Genomic DNA, 19,723 nt, shown 5'->3' with positions numbered 1-19,723 from the left:
AAGACCAGGGTTGCTGTGCCGAGGAAGGCACTGGCAAACCACCTGTTAGTCTCTTGCCATGAAAACCCCAAAAAGGGTCGCCATAAGTCGGCTGCGACTTGACAGCACTTTACACACACACAAATTCATCCCCATATTGAAGATGGGGTGCTGAGGCTAAGAGAGAGTAGCCGGTCTGAGGCCACCTAGTGAGTCCGTGGCAGAGGCAAGGTGTCAGCTGTTTCACCAAAGCCCAGCAAAGAGCACGTCTTTTCAAAGCATGATATGCCATTCACTTGTCAGTCTGCTAAAGAGCGATTTGTTCCATGTGCATTGTTCTGGGGGGATACGTGCCTCCAATCTCTCTATAGTGCAGCATAAAGCATTTAGCCAGGCATGCAACATGGGCTTGTGGACAACGGGGAGGAAGTTGGTGTCGACGTGGCCATTCAGTTTTATGTGGCCAGGACTGTATGCTTGCCATAGGCTTGGGAGAGCCTGCCACCATGACAACGCCACTCAATCCCAGATCCTCATGTATTAAATGACAATAATAAGCATCCATTACTTTTGTAAAGAGCAAGTGGCAAAGAGGGGAGGAGGGGAAGAAGGAGAAGAGTTGGTTGTTATATGCCAACTTTCTCTGCCACTTAAGGAAGAATCAAACCGGCGTACAATCACCTTCCCTTCCTCTCCCCACAACAGACATCCCGTGAGGTAGGTGAGGCTGAGAGAGTGTGACTAGCCCAAGGTCACCCAGCTGGCTTCATGTGTAGGAGTGGGGAAACAAATCCAGTTCACCATATTATTAGCGTCCGCCACTCATGTGGAGGAGTGAGGAATCAAACCTGGTTCTCCAGATCAGAGTCCACCATTTCAAACCACCGCTTTCAACTACTACTCCACGCTGGCTCTACAGAATGACATTGGTAATAATCTTCCCCTCACTTAAGAAAGTGTACCATTGTCTCCCCTGAGCTATTTATGGCCTTCCTTTACTATGGTGGCATGCACCTTGTGGAATTCCAGATAAGACATTCAAACCTTTTGCCTTACATGGCATTGAATGAAAGGCTACCCCCCCCCCCTAGATTCCCACAACAATAGCTGGCTATCCATTCAGACTGTATACAACTGTGGGAGACCAAATATTTAGTGTTCTATGATTGGGGAGACGAGGGGGAAGAGCCTGGCTGTGGGGAAGTCTGTCTGTTCTTTTCCTAATTTCTAACTGTAGCCACTTTGCCCAGTCCCTTGCAAGTCTATGGAGTGGAGAAATTGCCTAGAAGAGATCATATGCCGCTTTTGTTTTTGAAAATTGCAGGCTAAATGGAATGGGGGCGGGGGAGAGCCACAGATATTTTTTCCCAAGGGGAAAAAGGGGAGAAACCTGGAAATGGAAAAAAATATAGGTGAGGTGAATTGATAATTCTGAACTCTTGGTCACCTCTTTTTAAAGAGCTACATCAAAACTCTTGAATGTTTAGTTATACATGCAACCTTTAAAATACCCATTCCCTCACCTGCAAATTTTCAAAGTTTTAAAACTATTGAGGGCATTGAGGGGGAAAAAAACATGTGTTACATATAATCATTGGCAGTATAGGCATGGACACTAACCAGTAGGCACCTGCAAAGCTGATGTACAGCTGATGCAATAGCCGCACCTCTCAAGTTTCGTTTTATGATCTACAAGTCTGAAGTTCTACAAAAACTGAAAAAAGCCCATTAAATATTGTGCATAAGCTTGAGGATTTCATAGCCCTGGGAAAGGCAGCATAGCCCTTGTACACCCTGGACAGTGATAAGAGGAGATTCTCTAACGTTCAGTGATTTCATTCACCCACATAGCATGGGCAATGTGTTCCCCGGATATGGACATAAAACTCAGGGGATCCTGAATGCAGGCCATCTGCTCACCTATGTGTAGCCAGGGGTGTCCAAGCACTTGCACTTCACAGAGCGAGAGCAGCTCTCTTCTCCCTGGGATAGTAATGGTCACATACTGCCCTTGCATTCCTGCACAGTTAAAGGTCGCTGTTTCCCCAAGATCCATGCTGCTGATTGTGGCACACCTGCCAAGGAGGAAGACCATTAATTTAGTTGCAAAGAGCAGAACACAGCCAAGATATGGCCTGTATAGAGGTGTGAACCCTACCCACGCTGATGCCAGAATGACCCAGCACTTTCCAGCTAGTTTCAGAGGATAGCCAAGCTAGTCTGCAGTAGATCTGAGTCCAGTAGCACCTTAGATACCAACAAGATTTTCGGGGTGTAAGCTCTCAAGAGTCAAAGCTCCCTTTGTCAGATACGAGTCAGAATGGAGATCTCTGGAATGGATATATATTCTGACTGGGATATACTGACTCCGAGATCTCTATTCCAGCCTGTGTCTGACAAAACAAGCGTTGACTTTCTAAAGTTTATACTCCTGAAATTTTGTTGGTCTCTAGGGTGCTACTGTACTCAAATCTTGCTTTCAAGCTAGACTTTTAGATCAGTTGTTCAAGTTTTTGGGGAACATTTCCCACAATAATTCATCTGACATGGAACTATGGTCACTGCAGATTATTCTAAAGCAGGTTCTGGGGCACACACTTGGTTTAGGCAGGGTGCCAGCTATGCTTGTTGGGCTTCACCATTGCTCACATGCGCTGAGAGTACACAGCATGCTCCCCAGCTGTGCTGTGCAAGGAAAGCTGCTAGTGACAGGAAAGCTGTCGTTCAGGGACATCTGTGTGCCCTTATTGATCTCCCTACTGAGGAATTCTATATAAGCTCTCAAGGAGCTGCTGTTTGAAAACCACTCTCTGTGGGCAGACCATATGAAATTTGAGGAGTTGTGTGTGCAGAGATTGTAGGTGCTATTTTTTTTATAACAGGTCCGTGGGACTCCAATTTGGGAGACACTGAGCCCAGAGGGAAGGGTGTTTTTCCCCCCACTGCACTGTTTTCCCAACCTTGAGCACCCTTCAGTGCCGATACTTGTCCTGTTGAGACAAATCTAGACTTACAATGTTTGCAACTATTGAGCCAATAGCAGTACCATGGGGCCTTTGGGGGCAGAAAAATGGCTGACAGAACCCAAGATCTTATGGAGTATTTCCATTTTAGAAGAATTTACCCACTTCCAGCCCTGACCCTACACCCCACATCCTAAATCATTTAAGCCCCATGGAAACCAAAAGGAATTTTGTTGCTGATGTGTAACCCAATCCTTTGTGTACTTACTTGGAAGTAACTTCCACTGAGTTCAATACAACTTGAAGGAAGTGTGCATACGACTGCAGCATGATAAGGATGTTTATTCAGAAGTAAGCTCAATTGAGTTCAGTGGGATTTACTTTTTTGTAAGGGTACTGGTGATTGCAACTTTAGATTACTATGTAGTAATCTACAGTTCCAACAAAATAAAACCTACCATTAAAAAAAATGTGGAATTTTTTTTTTACACTATTAAGAAAGAGCAAGCTATGAAACAAAAGATGGAGCCATAGCTCAAAGGTAGAAGACATACTTTGCATGCAGATGATCTGCTCTTATGGCCAAACCAAATGTTACTATTTTAAAAGAGTTGGGTCCGAGTTACCTGGACCCAACTCCTGTTTCCCTGCAGCCACACAAAAGTTGTGCATGTGTGTGTGTGTGTGGGGGGGGGGGGGGTATTTCCCCAATTTTGTTGCTCCACATTAGTGCATGTGTAGCATCAAAATCAGGGAAATAACTCCCCCTAGTGTGGTTTTTGTGCGGGAAAATGACTTGGGAGAGGCAGGAGCCCTTCTTTCCCCCACAGTACCATTCCAAGCCTGTTTGGGCTCTCCTTTTTTAAAAAGAAGCTGTTCCCCGCAGCTGCTGTGGGGCTGCAGGGAACATGAGTTGGGTTTGGGAAATCCAGAACCAACTCTTCAAAAACAGTTCATTTAGTTTGGCCCTTAGATTCAATCCACTCCAAAAGATCTAAGGTAGCAGACTTCAATCAATTGACAACACTGACCAATAAGTAGTCTGGTTCAGCAGCATAATACAGCTTCAAATTAACAGCAATCAATAAAATAATCTTGTTATAAGAAAACTAATCATAGGAGTACAGAAAGGGGGAAGGCATAAATAAAAGACAGAAGAATAAGTAGAAGACGACATGGGGAAATGGTCATTTGTGAAAATCTTGATCATTATTTAAATTCCCAGTTGTGTTATATATCCTAGGACCATGTCAGGATACTAAAAACTTTGATTCATAGCTTCATAGAACCATCTTCTCCATGTAAAAGTCTGTAAGACCTTGAAGCAAATTCATAGGCTGATTGCCCAGAACTCAAACTACTAGAGTAGCCCCAGGCAAATTTTTGGCAGGTTAAAATTTTCTGAAAGATACTGCTTGTTCTTTGGATAGAAAATGAAAACTCTTGAGCACTGGATATTATTAAGTAGACCCAAACTATGGATTCTAAATACACTCACCTAGAAGTAAATGGTGGGCTAAGAACAAGTCATTATTAAGATGGCAAATACCTGGGATTCATGGTGCCCCCCTTCTCAGGCAAATCACCAATCAGAATTTCAGCTCCTTTTATGCGCGATTCACAACAATCTCCTCTATTGGTGACCACCACAGCAGACACCTGAAATGCTGAAATCAAATCCACCATCCACCAGGGTTCAAACTCCTTCTTTGTTAGGGAGCAATCTCCATTAGCATAATTATTTGCCAGAGACCCATCAATGGCCTTCCTGGACTCTCCTGTTGCTTCAAAAGTGCTGGACTGGGAGGATATTTTCCCCACAGCTATATTAGGATCTGGGATAGGAGGGAGAGAGATAATGCAGTTTATTTAAAGGAAAAAGCAAAACACACATAGCAGCACAACAACATACATACTGCAAAATCAGGCAAGAGGTGAAAACTCTGCTTCTGACAGTGGCTGGCTAGATGATCCAGTTCATAAAGCAGGGCAAGATGGAACAATCCATCCCTTCTTTCTCTTCCTAGCACCTGGTGCTTCAAGGACAGTAGTCTCTGAATATAGAGGCTACATGTCCAGCTATCAGTGCTAATAGCCACCTGCTCCATGGACTTATTTAACTTACTCATAGCCCATCTTTCTCACTAAAACTCAAGGCAGATTACAGAGGAACAAAAGAGAAAAAAAATGTAACCCTACAGAATAGGACATCCCCAAAAAATTCTTGGATTAGAAATATCAAAGAGACTGACAATGTGAGCAACATTGTAATCATACTGGATAAGATATCCAATGAACAATGCAAGAGGGATGGGAATACAAAACAAAATGACAATGTGAACAGCAAACTTCCAGGCTGGAATTATTTATATCTTTTTAAAAATCAATTTGATTAGTGTCCTAGTGGTTACCCTGATACAAAGTCCATACACTGGTCACATGAAACCTTAGAAACATCTTCCCACCCATCTCAATCTGCTTTCAGTGTCATCAGATGATTCAGACAGCCTTGTCACAAAACCATCTGGAAATACAGGTAGCCTCCAAAAAAAGGCGGATTTAATGTGCGCACCACCATGTGCAGGATTTGGCTTTCAGCAGGCCGACCTAATGGTCGGTTGACATGTCTGCAGCCACTATACGCCCAGTGCTCGTAGACCCACGTTTCCCCCTATTCAATATCTCTTTCATGGCTGGCTCTAGCCAGAAGAAAAGTGGGAATGAGATATCATTGTTATAAAATAATCATTTGCATCAGAATATACACACACAGGCCCAAATGGTTATTTTTAATCACATACTACTTCAAGCCAGTGTTATAAGGGGAGATTTAAGTTAAATAAATCATCTGTGCACCCATTCAGCTTTTACCTCCAACAGGAATTATCCAAGCATCTGCAATGGCAACACTGCCTGCACTACCTGGAAAGGAAAACAGCAATCACATCAAGCACGCTAAAGTTACCAAAAAGCTAAAACAAAGCAGAAAATGTGCGGTGTTCTCAGACAGCTCTGGCATGATTAGACTTGTGGAAGTGAGATAACCACACTCTGTGCCGATTTCTTTACCAAGAATAGTTTATTAATCAGAATCCTTCTTGTGAAAAGTGTGCCATCTTGAAGCTCTGTAGCCCAGCCACCAAACTAGTAATGTCAGAATGCTTGTACCAACTTTAGCCATAATTCAATGGGAACAAATCAGCTTAAACCCCAGATAACGGCAACGCTTTACTGGGTTGTGACTTAAGCAGTGATCAGCCTGTGCCCCAGTCCTGGCTTAAATGGTTGCAAACCGCTTTACAGCCCAGTCCAGCTAATATTTTTATTCACATGGAAATAATTCACCTTGATGCAAATGGGACTGACTCCCAAGGTAATTTTGCATAGGATGACATCCCTACACAGAGAGATACAAGTAATTCTTGCTGGATTCAGTTACATTTACACGCACCAAATTGTTTCAAGTCAAGGTGTCATCTGCTTAGCAAAGAAGCTAATTAGAATTGTACTTACGTCTATACGTTATGAACCAATGCAGACTGACAGCAACAAGAAGGGTGTAGCTGGGGACCATGCTTGTTATTTACCCACTTTTTGAGTTGTCCTATAGATTGTTCAGCATCTTCGCTGAGGTATCCAAGAAATCTCCTCTCCCTTATTCATCAGTCTCGGAAAAACTCCTTGCTCCTTCCGCTCAAGCTGTTTCTCGAAACTGTGAAAGTGAAGACGCCCACACAAACCCTGCTGTCTTATAGTCAGAAGGTCTTTGAATGGGGAGGGGGGGCAGTTCTTGGAGACTGCATTTTATATGGTAAGATAAAGATCTAATGGGTCTGCAGTGTAACTAACTTAACAGGATTAGCCAGAACATGCTAATGGCAGTAAGATTCCAAAAGACCATCTATTGCTCAGTTTTATAGCTAACAGATATCCATTTCATACTTCAAAAATAGAGAAATATTTACTGATAGAACATATAGCTTCATGCTCCTGGATAACGTATTCCCTAGTTTATTCCACTAGGGCTCCAGCTACTTCCTTCCAACCATCAGCCTGACCAATCCATGTAACAGATCCATTTTCTGGACATCACTGTGCAGCTATGGACTTGTTTACATGTTACAGTGAATGCACGTACATCCTGCCTGTATATGCATTTATCCGTTTGTAAGAAAGAGCCAACATATACTCATTTTATGAAACCAGGAACCAGTGCCTGGATACATTTATTTTATTAGATTTTTATCCCTCCCTATCCCTTCCAAAGTAGGGCTCAGGGTGGTTTACAAGGCCATAATCCAGTTAGATTTGCATCATCATCATAATATACAACATATAAAAATAATTAAAATCTATAATACAATATCAACTGAACATTTTAAAAACCACAAAATGTAAACTTCAGAACATGGGAGAAGTGTTATATAGTGAATGTAAGCTATGAGCTACAGTAAAACTAAGAGTATACATACAGGTTATCGAAACTGGAGAGGTTTACTAACAAAATGGAGCACTTCTAGAGGACTGTCTTCCTATCTTTGGCTTCCTTTTTCCCCGACGCTCTTCTTGACATTCTCCAAAACGTGCCTTCAGTATATGGACTTTCATTTAATAGTGCACAAATTATTGATGCTGCATCCATTGCGGAACAAGAGGTTTTGTACTTACCTGTATTGTGAATATTCATGTAATACATATGATTTATCACACTTTCACTTCATTCCTAGCGTGATTCATTACAAGGTGTAGATTGTGCTACACGGAGGTCATCCTATGTTATATTTTACTTTACCTGTGCAAATATTGGAGCGACATTCTAAAAACAGTAGACTTAATTCTGGTTACACATGATTGGGCTGCATGGCTAAAACTTTTAATACACATAATTTGAACTTTTATTGAAATCATCAGATCTTCCCAATTTAAACATATTTTTATAATTCAGGTGGAAGTTGTTCTCTTTTCAAAATCATTTATATTCCTTTTGAAATCTGGCCAGAACCTCGGTTACTGAACACATGTGCAAAGTGCTCTCACCAGGCCTTCTGCACCACCTGTCAAAGTGAGAAGGAACAGTGCAGGTTAAAAATGGCTCAGCTCATGAGGAGGGCTCATCATGTACAGGTATAGCCAGAAGGAGCATTTTCCTTTGCCATTAGATAGTTGCAAAATGAAGACAGATACTATCAGATCAGAGATACTTAGTTAGCTCAATATGTAAACTATTTTGTGTGTATGCAAGAAAATATTTATGACAACGTTAATTTTAAAATGTTAAAAAGAGCTTCTGGCTTAAATGTTGAAGACCTATCAGAGTTATGCATAACTTCTCTCCCTGAAAAATTGTGGTTGGCTCTACATCCTGTAGCAGCCTTTTTGTGCTTGGTTCTTCTTTCCTGTGTCAGAATTCCCAAGGCTGAAAAGGGGTAGGTGTTATGTATGCATGGGTGATACACAAGACCAGAGGCGGGAGTTCCAACAACTTCTTTAATAGCAAACTGGAACTGAACTCAACTGCACAACTTCCCAATTTATATGCCATTCCCAAACCACCTGGAGCCACCCCCCTGAAGTCCGTGATTGGGCGGCTACAGTCCGTAGTCCAATAGGAGCAACAGGCGCTGGAGCCTGGAGCAGTCCTCGAACTCAGCACAAGTCTCACTTCTGACTGCATACATTACAGTGGGGACCCCTGCCTAGACACACATAGAGTGACTTCTCTGCTGAAGGCCCACAAAAACCTCCAGCCAACTCATGAAGAGAGGTGCCTTGAACCTACAGGTTCATGTACATCAGACATACTGCTCTTTAACTCAGGCTGGCATCTGCTGCCTATGAACAGCCTGATCGCAACTTGCCACACAGGAAAAGATAAAATCAGGCGGTTGTAGATTAAACAAAGAATTTCACTCTGAAGGCACAAAGAGTTTGCAGGTGCCCTTTTCAACCAGGTTGGGCTCCAATCATTTATGCTCATTAGTTTGAATAGAAACACCGTCTCCCCCCCCCCCTTTATATCCAACTGCAGGCCCAATGACATTCTGAAGTCCCAAGAGAGTTCAGATGGTTCCTTTGCTCCATGGTCAAAGGTTGTAGCACAACATTCTTTTATTTACTGAGTTACATCATACCAGCAACAGCAGCTAATCGCAAAAACCTTTTTAATGGGTCATCAGGAAAGGTTAACTGCTTGGAAAGCATGACTGGAATTTTTCTCAGCAGGAAATGAGAGTGGCCGTGTTCTGCCTCCCTGCACTTCTAAAACCAAGTGGCTGAAACCTGTGCCTCCCTACCCCCCTTCTTTCTGGCTCTGTCAAGCATTCAGCAGCTATTAGATTTCTAACTGAATGCCACCTATTGTTTTATAGTAAGATTATTGGATTTTAATGATGTTTGATTTTTTTTAATGAATATGCATTATATTTATATTCCTAATTTTATTGTTGCTACCTGCCCTGAGCCCAGCTGGGGAAGGCAGGATAGAAATCTAATAATAAATTAACTCCAGGTAATTTCCCCCAGCATAAAACGTCTAACATCCAGTTGTCCCCTTCTGCCTTATGGTTTGAGTTAAGGAAAGCACGCAGTTGTCATCCGCACAGCCGTTTGTGTCCCACCGGTTCCTACATTGTTAGCCTTGTATCTGGCTCGCCAGTAATTTACATACTGTCTTAACGCAGAATGCGTGGTTCTAAATAATTCGCTACAAACCATTCGGAGCCTGATCAGGTAACCTACCGGACACAACTAAACAGGGTTGTGAATCCGTATGTTTAAGACTAATAACTAGCGAGGGAGCCACCAACGTTGCAGAAAGGACTCTCTACCCACCCGCAGACGACCTACGCCCGGGGGCAGCCATCTCCCTCTCACCCCGATAAACACTTAAGGGCGCAAACGCACGGTCGCTGGAGCCGCCTTTCTTCCCTGTTCCAGCCAGGATCGAACGCACGGACGTGCGTTCGATCCTGGCTGGAACAGGGAAGAAAGGCGGCTCCAGCGACCGTGCGTTTGCGCCCTTAGGCTTTTAGTCCGGTAAATACTCTAAAGACTAACATTTATTCCAGCATGAGCTCTCGCGAACGAGCGTCCTTCCATCTGCTGCTTATAATAAAAACCCAACTCTTCTTGCGCAGCCTACGAAAAAGCGGGACCAAGCAAAAGCGCGGGCTTTCCCATTTTGAATGCATTTTTGGAGCAACTCACCCAATCAGAAGGCGCTCCACAAGCCGCTCTCCGCGCTCGCGGCGAATCCTAGTGGCTAGAACAGGGACGGGACATTCCCATTGGTTAGGAGGCGAAATGACTTTACTGCCCACTGGAGAAGACAGGAGTCGTTTAGCAGCAGCGGCTTTTAACGTCAGAAGTAACTTGCTGTTCTAAGCAGTAATACTAGCTTTAGGCTGACCACGCATACGGCGAGCACGCTCGTGGTTAGAGCGGACCCTCTCTAGCTCAAAAATAAATGATTTAGGAGTGAGAATACGTAGCAAACAGACGAGTGACCGCTCTTTCCCGGTGAGCCCGTAGTGGCTCTTAAAAGAGCCGTTGGGGGGAGGGTGTGGGGTTTTTGGGGGGGGGCGGGCGGCGCCCTCAAGCCCTCTCCCCGCGGATGCGCCGCGCCAGCTGGATGTCCTTGGGCATGATGGTGACGCGCTTGGCGTGGATGGCGCACAGGTTGGTGTCCTCGAAGAGCCCCACCAGGTAGGCCTCGCTGGCCTCCTGCAGCGCCATCACGGCCGAGCTCTGGAAGCGCAGGTCGGTCTTGAAGTCCTGCGCGATCTCGCGCACCAGGCGCTGGAAGGGCAGCTTGCGGATCAGCAGCTCCGTCGACTTCTGGTAGCGCCGGATCTCGCGCAGCGCCACCGTGCCCGGCCGGTAGCGGTGCGGCTTCTTCACGCCCCCCGTGGCCGGCGCGCTCTTGCGGGCCGCCTTCGTGGCCAGCTGCTTGCGGGGCGCCTTGCCGCCCGTCGACTTGCGAGCCGTCTGCTTCGTGCGAGCCATCCTCCCGGCGACGAAAGAACTGAAGATGAGAGCGCGCGTCAAGATTTATAGGCTAACCCTGCGTTTTGATTGGCTGCTATTAGACGAAGTGCCTTTCCGCCATTGGTTGCTGGCGCGTTTTTGATTGGTTGAGTCTGGAAAAAGCCAGCCTCATTGGATCATTTGAAAAACCCTCGCTTTTGCTTTTAGGATAAAGGCTTCTCGTTGGTTGTTTTAGTCCTTCGCCTCTAGGCTTTTTCCAAGTGCTCAATAAATATTCGTTGAAGACTCAGACTCGTCTTTTCCTAAATGCTTGCTCATAAATCCCATTATTTGAATTTTGTCAGATGCACCAAACACGTTTCCCTGTGCAACGATTACCCCTTCCCATACTAAAAACACTTCGGTAGAGAACCTGTTTTAGTGAACAGAGGAAGGAAGGGGAGTCTGCCACCCTCTTACTATACACATTTATGCAGTTTATGTAAAATATTCGAGCTGAAAACCACGCTATTGCGTTGCAAGATGGGTGAGGATTCTTTGATAATCTTTTCTAAAGGTGGCTATTCCATTAACCACGCCCGCAGTTTGGGTAGAGGTAAATATTAAAACTAAGCAGGTAAAGATCATTAAGAAAACGAAGCCTTTAATCCTAGTACAGTTGGTTGTATGTGTCTGTTTTACTAATCCTAGTTTCTAAGTAAAAAGAGGATCTGGAATGACTGGCCAATAACCGCCCAACGCGGGAATTTCAAAATTCCAACGGACAAGGAAGTGGCTGCGGCTTCTTACTCGAATGATGTGCAATTTTGGTTGCAAAGCATACACCTATAAAGTGGAAGCAAACACACTCGGAATCAGCGTAACTTGTAGCGAATATAGTTAAATGGTTGAGCTCTCACTGTGAGGCAGCCCATTTTTTAGAAAAATATATTGCAATCCTAAAAACGCCTTCCTGCGAGTAAGCCCAATCAGCTAGACCTGTTTAGGGCAACACTATAACATGATTCCAGTCAACAGTGAGCTGTGACTCCCGAAAGCTCACACCCTGCCAGAACTTTTGTTAAGTCTTGAAGGTGCTACTAGACTCTTGCTCTCTTCCCCCTGTTAAGAGACCGCCTTAAACCTTTATCTTAAGTTTTACTGCATAAGAACAAAAAATACCAAGCTAACAGAAGTGGTTTTGTCGGGTCTTTAAAGTGACACAGTTCCCTTTTATTGAAGAGATAGGTGGCTCTTAAAAGAGCCTTTGGGTTGAAAATCAAGGGCGGCCGTTTATTTGGAGCTGGTGTATTTGGTAACCGCCTTGGTGCCTTCAGACACGGCGTGCTTAGCGAGCTCTCCCGGCAGCAGCAGCCGCACCGCCGTCTGAATCTCTCGGGAAGTGATAGTCGACCGCTTGTTGTAATGAGCCAAACGAGTAGCTTCCCCAGCGATGCGCTCGAAGACGTCGTTCACAAAAGAATTCATGATGCTCATGGCTTTTGAAGAAATGCCCGTGTCCGGGTGGACTTGCTTCAGGACTTTGTACACGTAGATCGAATAGCTCTCTTTTCGGACCTTCCTCCGCTTTTTATCCCCCTTCTTGTGTGTCTTTGTTACAGCTTTCTTGGACCCCTTCTTGGAAACCGGGACGGACTTAGCCGGCTCCGGCATCTTGGCAACGCAGCCTCCGCGACAGACGAACACTCGAGCGGCAGCAGCCTTTTTATATGGGCTTTATGCAAATCAGAGGCTTCTAGTCCTCGCTTCTCATTGGGCAAGAGACAGACCTTAGTGAGAGATATCTTTCGTTTACAGTTTCTGATTGGACAACATGATATCCAATGCCGATTGGCTGAAAAAGAAACAGCCTCTCAACCAATCACAAGTTGTACTGACTCCACTAGCAAATGAAAGACTGGTAAATAAACACTGAGCAAAGCCATGTTCATTCACAAAAAAGATTTTTACAAATTATTTCGAGCCGCTTCCCAAATAAATAAATGGCTCTCTCTTTACTTGAACGTAATTGCTGAATTAAATGGGATTCCGCGTGAATATGCTTTAAGTAGGATAAACTACTACACATAGTAAACGTTCTTTATTTCAGCCCTTGGCAATATATGATCACCTGTACACATTCCAGCCCAAAAAGTACACTGTCTCTTCTGACAGTAGCCTTCAACAAGCATTAATAATGCTAGAAATATTCGGATTCTATACTCGAAGGATCTTTCCATATAGATTTAACTAATTGAAATCTAATCCTACCACGCTTATTCAAGAGCCCCACTGAGCTCAGTGAACATTGAAGACCGAAATGGTACACAATCCCCAAAAAAGCAGAGAAAGGAAACAAAGCGCTTCTCCATCACCTGTCCGGGAGAACGCTGACGCCCGATTGTATTCAATTTATTCAAACTAATTTAATTGAAAAATTTGGCAGCTGCAGAAAACAGCGTTTGACAGGTCTGCTTTAAAGGAAGGTACGCTGTGTGCGCTCATTTTAGTTTCCCTAAAGCCTAAATTACTCCCTCCCCCCCCCAAAAAAATACATTGATCCTAATTCTAATATGAATTGTGTTGATCTGCGGCTACTTCTAGCTTCGTCTCTAGTACTTCCGTGGCTAAGTGAGCCCCCCCCCCCGCGCCCCAACGGTGTGAATGCAGTACGTGAGAAGCTAGCCTAAGGCTTGCCGCAAGCCTGTCAAGGGACAGCTCCAGGAGGGATCGCCTCCTTGGACCCAGTTGCGCGCCAGCTCTTTTTCGGAGGAAGTGGGTGGCTCTTAAAAGAGCCTTTGGGTTTTGGAAAGACGGAACAGGGCGACAGGTCTACTTCTTCTTGGGCGCCGCCTTCTTCGCCTTCGCCGCCTTGGACTTGGCGGGCTTGGCTTTGGCGGTCTTGGGCTTCACCGCCTTCGCTTTCGCCGGGCTTTTGGCGACCTTCTTGGGCTTGACGGGCTTCGCCTTCTTGGGGCTCTTGGCCGCCTTCTTGGCCGCCGCCGCCGGCTTCTTGGGCTTCTTGGGGCTCTTTTTGGCGGCGGCGGCGGCTTTCTTGGGCTTCTTCACGGCGCCGGCGGCTTTCTTGGCCACGGGCTTCTTGGCCTTGACGGGCGGCGGCTGCCTCTTCTTGGGGGGCTTCTCCTTCCCTTCGCCGGGCTTCTTGCCCAGCTTGAAGGAGCCGGAGGCGCCGATGCCCTTGGTGTGCACCAGGGTGCCTTTGCCCACCAGGCTCTTCAGCCCCAGCTTGATGCGGCTGTTGTTCTTCTCCACGTCGTAGCCCTCGGCCGCCAGGGCCTTCTTCAGGGCCGCCAGGGAGACGCCTTTGCGCTCCTTGGAAGCGCCCACCGCCTTGGTGATGAGCTCGGTGACGCTGGGGCCCGACGCCTTGCGCGCCTTGGCGGGCCCCGCCTTCTTCGCCTTCTTGGCCGGCGCCTTGGAGGCCGGGGCGGGCGCGGCGGAGGCGGCGGCGGCGGCGGCCACAGCGGGGGCCGTTTCGGACATGGCTGCAAGAGACCCGGCGATCACAACTCCCCGACGAGGCAGGAAAAGTGGACCCGAGGAGGCCCGCCGCGGTGTATTTATAGAGGCGAGCCGCCTCGTGATTGGTCGGCGGCGAAACCCGCCCCGACGCAAGGCGGCGAGGGCTCCTGCGACCGCTCGGGTTGTGTTTCTTGCGAGTTAATAATCGGGGGTTTTTGCCCCCTATCAGCTCCCGAGCGATCGATTCTTCGCGCCGGGGAGAGCGGGGAGGGGCCGGGTGCGCCCATGCCGCGTCTGGAGCGGCGAAAGGACGCGTAACGCTTTTAAAAGGGCTCCTAAGCGTTGGGTGCAGGAGCCGGGGAGACCTCGCCAGAGAGGAACTTTTGTTTTTCTTTGTAAATTAACGCCGTGCCACTGTCAGAAATGCCCGGGAAACGGTGCGGGTCGCGTCTTCGGGTAGTCATGCCTGGCTCAGGACCTGCTGCGGATGAATTGTATTCGCGGGCTTACGGTAAAGAGATCTCAAGGAGACGGAGGTAACACAAGCTTCCACAGAGTACGTTCACCATGGCGTAGTAGCCAAGCCCTACCAAGTCACCCACCCCAGAAGAAAAGGGGTTAAATGTTGTACTAAAACGTTGGAAAGAACATACACGCGATTCGAAGATTCGTGTGATTTGTCAATAATTGTAAAAGATCCCCAAGACGTTTAATTCGGTGGCATCCAGAGTTTAAAGCTACACTACACACCACCCTGTAGTTCCATTGAGATAAATGCTCGGGCAGAGGTTCCATTTGATAAGAACCGCTGTAATTAATGTTTTTTTAACTGAGTTGCTATCCGACACAGAGTTAGCAAAGTTCTTAGCCGTTCTCCTGGTTCTACATCTATATTAAGAAATAACAACCTATCAAACATAATGGACTCTTCCGTCCAGCTCCTCTTTCCTGTTACTAAATCGAACCTCTTACTGCCCTGTACAAACTTAGGATCCCGTTCTAACGATAACTAAGAACAAAAAAATGTATTCCTTCTTCAGAGCTAACCCCTTGAAAGCAAATGGTGCATAATATTAACCAGGCTTTCATATAAGGTGGAAATTGGGGTTAGAGCAAAAGACGCCCCTCTGTGCATTCTAGCTGAGAGCAACCCTTTACTTTAAACACTTATTTCAAAGTCTACTGAGGAAGTGTCTATCAACACTGAAGAAGTGAGCTGTGGCTCACGAAAGCTCATACCCTGCCAGAAATTGTGTTAGTCTTTAAGGTGCTACTGGACGCTTGCTCTTTTCTACTGCCAGTGACAGACTAACATGGCTACCCATCGTGATCTATCTTTATTTTTAAAGTGTTTTCTCCCAATCATTATATAATTAGGGTAATTAGATAGGCGTCTTGAACTCAGTATAGAAGAAAGCAGCCAATAAATGTCTTAAATAAATAAATATAGTTCCTCCGAGATATTTCTGTGAATTTTTTTTCCTTTTCAGGCTGTAGTCCTACATACTTTATTTAGAAATATGTTCTACTGAGTTAAATGGGGTTTGTGTCCCAGTGAGCATTGATATTCTGCCAGTGTGAAGCATATTTCAATATGAAAGTTTACGTATGCGTTTCAGTGTCCTCATACTGACATTAATGTACCTGACAGCGCCTAGTTTGGATTTTACCCCGGATTTGCTTAGCTGCCAGGTGAGGAATCTGTGTTTTGTTCTCCAATGAAATAAGAAAGGGAAGCCTATAGGGTTTTCAGAGCAGATAGATCTCCATCCGGAAGCCCATGCATTTTAAAAAATAGATCTAAATGACAGAAAACATGAGCGGTCAAAAAGTTTGAAACACACACACAGGCCATTTATGCATGGGAGGTTTTGCCTTGGTTGTGCCACTCTCTAGATGCACATTTCCCCCATCCAAATTCTCACAACTCAAAAATAAGCTCCCATGCAGAGTTTTGAGAATTCGGATGGGGGAAGTGTGCATCTAGAGAGCGGCAAATCAAAGGCAAACCCTCCCATGCATAAAAGGCCACACTTGCTAAAGGAAGCCTTGTAACCCTTCCTAGAAGCTTTAAGGGAGCCGGAACCAGGCGAAAAGGATTTCCTCATGAAGGAAACCCTCAGCCCCTGCGAAGCTCACGCCCCGAACAACAGACAGCCCGAGAATCGTGACTGGATGCGCGGAGAGGTGCTGCTGGCGTCCCGGAACCTCGCCAGGCCGGTGGAGGAAAAGCATGACAGCGGGCGGCCCATTCCCCCCACCAAAGCGCGAGATTTCAAATGTAGAAACTGTCCAATCAGGGCCGTTTTCCAACTCTCCGCCAATCCAGGCTCAGAGTCGGGCTATAAAGGGCAGGGCGCGCCTCCCCTTCCCCGCAGTCGCGGCGTGCGCGGGGCGTCGGGAGGATGGCTCGCACGAAGCAGACGGCTCGCAAGTCGACGGGCGGCAAGGCGCCCCGCAAGCAGCTGGCCACGAAGGCGGCCCGCAAGAGCGCGCCGGCCACGGGGGGCGTGAAGAAGCCGCACCGCTACCGGCCGGGCACGGTGGCGCTGCGCGAGATCCGGCGCTACCAGAAGTCGACGGAGCTGCTGATCCGCAAGCTGCCCTTCCAGCGCCTGGTGCGCGAGATCGCGCAGGACTTCAAGACCGACCTGCGCTTCCAGAGCTCGGCCGTGATGGCGCTGCAGGAGGCCAGCGAGGCCTACCTGGTGGGGCTCTTCGAGGACACCAACCTGTGCGCCATCCACGCCAAGCGCGTCACCATCATGCCCAAGGACATCCAGCTGGCGCGGCGCATCCGCGGGGAGAGGGCTTGAGGGCACCGCCCGCCCCCCCAAAAAAAACCCCACACCCTCCCCCCAACGGCTCTTTTAAGAGCCACTACGGGCTCACCGGGAAAGAGCGGTTTCATGGCCCTGGGTTGATTCCTTATTCTCCCTAAGTTGCCGGGGGTGTGGGGGGGGGAGGAGGGATGATCGAGAGCGAATGGCCGCACGTGGTAGGGACCATGGAGGTTGGGGGGAAGGGACCACGGCTCAGTGGTAGAGCCTCTGCTTGGCATGCAGACGGTCCTAGGTTCAATCCATGGCGTCTCCACTTAAAGGGACCAGGAAAGCAGGTGATGTGAAAGACCTCCGCCTGAGACCCTGAAGAGCCGCTGCCGGTCTGAGTAGACAATACTGACTTTGATGGACCAAGGGTCTGATTCTGTATAAAGCAGCTTCAGGTGTATTGGTCACAGCCTGCTGGCAAAACTCCTTTTGACATGCATCGTGTCACCCTCATGCGCATAGCTGATTATTTGAATAGCTCTTAGGTAGGTTGACGGAATTAAATGGAGGCAAAAGAGGCCCCTGAGCTACACTGAATGTGGTTCGCTGACCCAAGCAGTAAGTGGCTGGTTGGCTCCTGGTTACGTTTGCCCATCCCGGAGGGAGTTCAAAATGAAACAGCCCCGTCGGTCGCTTAACAGCCCCTATCCACTGAAATGTATTCTATACTCCCGACCTTTTTGCTGCGCATGTACCAGGCAGCGTCTAGCCACCTCAGCCCTAAACTGGTAGGGTCACCAGGTCTCTCTTCACCACCGGCGGGAGGTTTTGGGGGCGGAGCCTGGGGAGGGACTTCAAAGCCACAACGTCAATTTTCTCCTTGGGAACTGATCTCTATCAGCTGGGGATCAGTTGTAATAGCAGATCTCCAGCTAGTACTTGCAGGTTGGCGACTTTATAAACGGGGTCCCCATTCTGAGTGACTGGCCAAGCGGGACACCGACTGACTCAACAAGGTGGCTGCTGCAGCAGAGAAAGGGGCTGTTTTGACTGGGGAGGCCACAACTTGAACCTCAAAGTTTCTACTTGCGCAACCTTGTCTGCCATTGAACCAGCAACAATCTTGCAAGTATTTCCAGGGCAGTTTCACGCCTTTTTTCAATTTACCTTAAATATAGATCTTCAGTATCTAGTCATCAAAGAATCTGTCCCAGAGAGGCAGGAAAAAATTGCCCAAACCCTTAACTTCCTGGGAGGGAGCAGTCAATGATACTGGGCAATGGATCGATCCCCGCTCGCTTCAGGGAGCCTTTAGGAGTGGTTTTCTCTGCAAGGGAAGAGGGTTTACCCAGTGTTTCCTGGTTCCTACCATTTCTGCTTCCACATGGCAGCCTGCTTCGTTGTTAACAAAAGCGATCAATGCCTTTGTTCTGATCATTTGTTTCCATTTAAAACACTGGTTCCCAACCAGGGGTCCATGGACCCCCAGGGGTCCGCAAGAACTAAATTAAGGTCCGTGAAACAAAGTTATAAACCCATAATAAATTAATATTTTCAATTAAAAGTTCTCTATTATAAAATATACATATTCAAATATTATTTTAAGTTTAATGTTTAACTAACAGTTATGATTAAAGTTTATTTTCAAATTCTCAGAATTTTTATTTTGAACCTTGGGGTCCCTGCACCGAACAAAAAAGTCCTAGTGGTCCCTGGTCAAAAAAAGGTTGGGAACCACTGATTTAAAACAAGAGGAGTTTCTCAGCCAACTGCACCAGCCATTGGTTCATGACCCAAATTGAACATGCCTAAGTCTCCTCTACACTGTCCATCAAGCCCATTATTTTTCCAAAATTACTTCTCAGGCTCCTTGGCTGGAGATGCCAGAGAACTGACCCTAGGAACTTGTGCACACCATTCAGGGCCTTGAGCCCGCCATTGATTTACATAATTATTTTGAAATAAATTAAGATTATTATTTGATTATCCATGAAGCAGCAAGAGGTTGATTACATGGAATTTGATTTGAGGAAGCTAAAAAAACCCCTAGAATTGACATCTCCATCTCTTTACACTTGGGCAAAGAAACACTACCATTATGAGCACAGTCAACAAGCCCATTTAAGATACTGAAGGAACAAAGTGCAGAGGAGAGGGTCTTGCATATGTACCCCATATACTCCTTTGGTACCCCAAAGGTAAGAGGGGGTACTCTGGAAACTGAGCTCCTTTTGATATTGTGAGTTTGCCTTACATTAAGTGTTCAGAGTAGGCAAAATATAAACAGAACTTTAAGTAAATTGTCATCTTCTCCAAGGATTTGACCAAATAGCCAGGCCTTCTGAAAGGTCTTAAATTTCAGCAGATCTGCAGTGTGTGCCTCACTGGGGACAGTCACCTAGGAAAGGGGAGAAGAATCATGCATGCCATCCTGAGCTCCCAGGAGGAAGGCTAGGAGTAAATTCAACGGGAAACACATTTCCAAGTTTCATCAATGTTCCCATGTAGCAAGTAGTCTGCAATGGCCAGGACCACATATACTCTGCTTGTGATGAGATGCAT

The 19,723-nt window shown here is 46.5% G+C and overlaps 5 protein-coding genes across 5 annotated transcripts in view; 1 reads left to right on the top strand and 4 right to left on the bottom strand.

Moving 5' to 3' along the window:
* The window catches only part of LOC130474843 (uncharacterized), a 37,784-nt gene extending 31,268 nt beyond the window's left edge, over positions 1–6,516 (bottom strand). The window contains exons 1-4 of the mRNA XM_056846538.1: positions 6,456–6,516; positions 5,814–5,864; positions 4,492–4,777; positions 1,900–2,054 (exon numbers count right to left, since the gene is read on the bottom strand). Coding sequence (XP_056702516.1) covers positions 1,900–2,054; positions 4,492–4,777; positions 5,814–5,864; positions 6,456–6,516 — 553 coding nt within the window. The remainder of the gene's footprint in view (positions 1–1,899; positions 2,055–4,491; positions 4,778–5,813; positions 5,865–6,455) is intronic.
* A 4,019-nt stretch (positions 6,517–10,535) lies between these two features.
* LOC130475726 (histone H3) lies at positions 10,536–10,952 on the bottom strand. Its single transcript, XM_056847564.1, has one exon. It carries the CDS (start codon positions 10,944–10,946, stop codon positions 10,536–10,538), a length of 411 nt encoding a protein of 136 aa, XP_056703542.1. The 5' UTR covers positions 10,947–10,952.
* Positions 10,953–12,195: 1,243 nt separating this feature from the next.
* On the bottom strand, positions 12,196–12,581 carry LOC130475725 (histone H2B 8-like). Its single transcript, XM_056847563.1, has one exon. It carries the CDS (start codon positions 12,579–12,581, stop codon positions 12,201–12,203), a length of 381 nt encoding a protein of 126 aa, XP_056703541.1. The 3' UTR covers positions 12,196–12,200.
* A 1,158-nt stretch (positions 12,582–13,739) lies between these two features.
* Positions 13,740–14,411, bottom strand: LOC130475724 (histone H1-like). Its single transcript, XM_056847562.1, has one exon. The coding sequence runs from the start codon at positions 14,409–14,411 to the stop codon at positions 13,740–13,742; it is 672 nt and encodes a 223-aa protein (XP_056703540.1).
* A 2,384-nt stretch (positions 14,412–16,795) lies between these two features.
* LOC130474523 (histone H3) lies at positions 16,796–17,206 on the top strand. Its single transcript, XM_056846178.1, has one exon. It carries the CDS (start codon positions 16,796–16,798, stop codon positions 17,204–17,206), a length of 411 nt encoding a protein of 136 aa, XP_056702156.1.
* The last annotated feature ends 2,517 nt before the right edge of the window (positions 17,207–19,723 follow it).

This window comes from Euleptes europaea, chromosome 3, assembly GCF_029931775.1.
Source record: "Euleptes europaea isolate rEulEur1 chromosome 3, rEulEur1.hap1, whole genome shotgun sequence".
NCBI classification, from domain to species: Eukaryota; Metazoa; Chordata; class Lepidosauria; order Squamata; family Sphaerodactylidae; genus Euleptes; species Euleptes europaea.
Note: the sequence above shows the minus strand (reverse complement) of the source record. Positions and strands in the feature narration are given on the sequence as shown.

Bases quoted from the DNA above. Each gene is read 5' to 3' on its own strand.
- LOC130475726 (XM_056847564.1), bottom strand. From the start codon at position 10,946: ATGGCTCGCACGAAGCAGACGGCTCGCAAGTCGACGGGCGGCAAGGCG.
- LOC130475725 (XM_056847563.1), bottom strand. From the start codon at position 12,581: ATGCCGGAGCCGGCTAAGTCCGTCCCGGTTTCCAAGAAGGGGTCCAAG.
- LOC130475724 (XM_056847562.1), bottom strand. From the start codon at position 14,411: ATGTCCGAAACGGCCCCCGCTGTGGCCGCCGCCGCCGCCGCCTCCGCC.
- LOC130474523 (XM_056846178.1), top strand. From the start codon at position 16,796: ATGGCTCGCACGAAGCAGACGGCTCGCAAGTCGACGGGCGGCAAGGCG.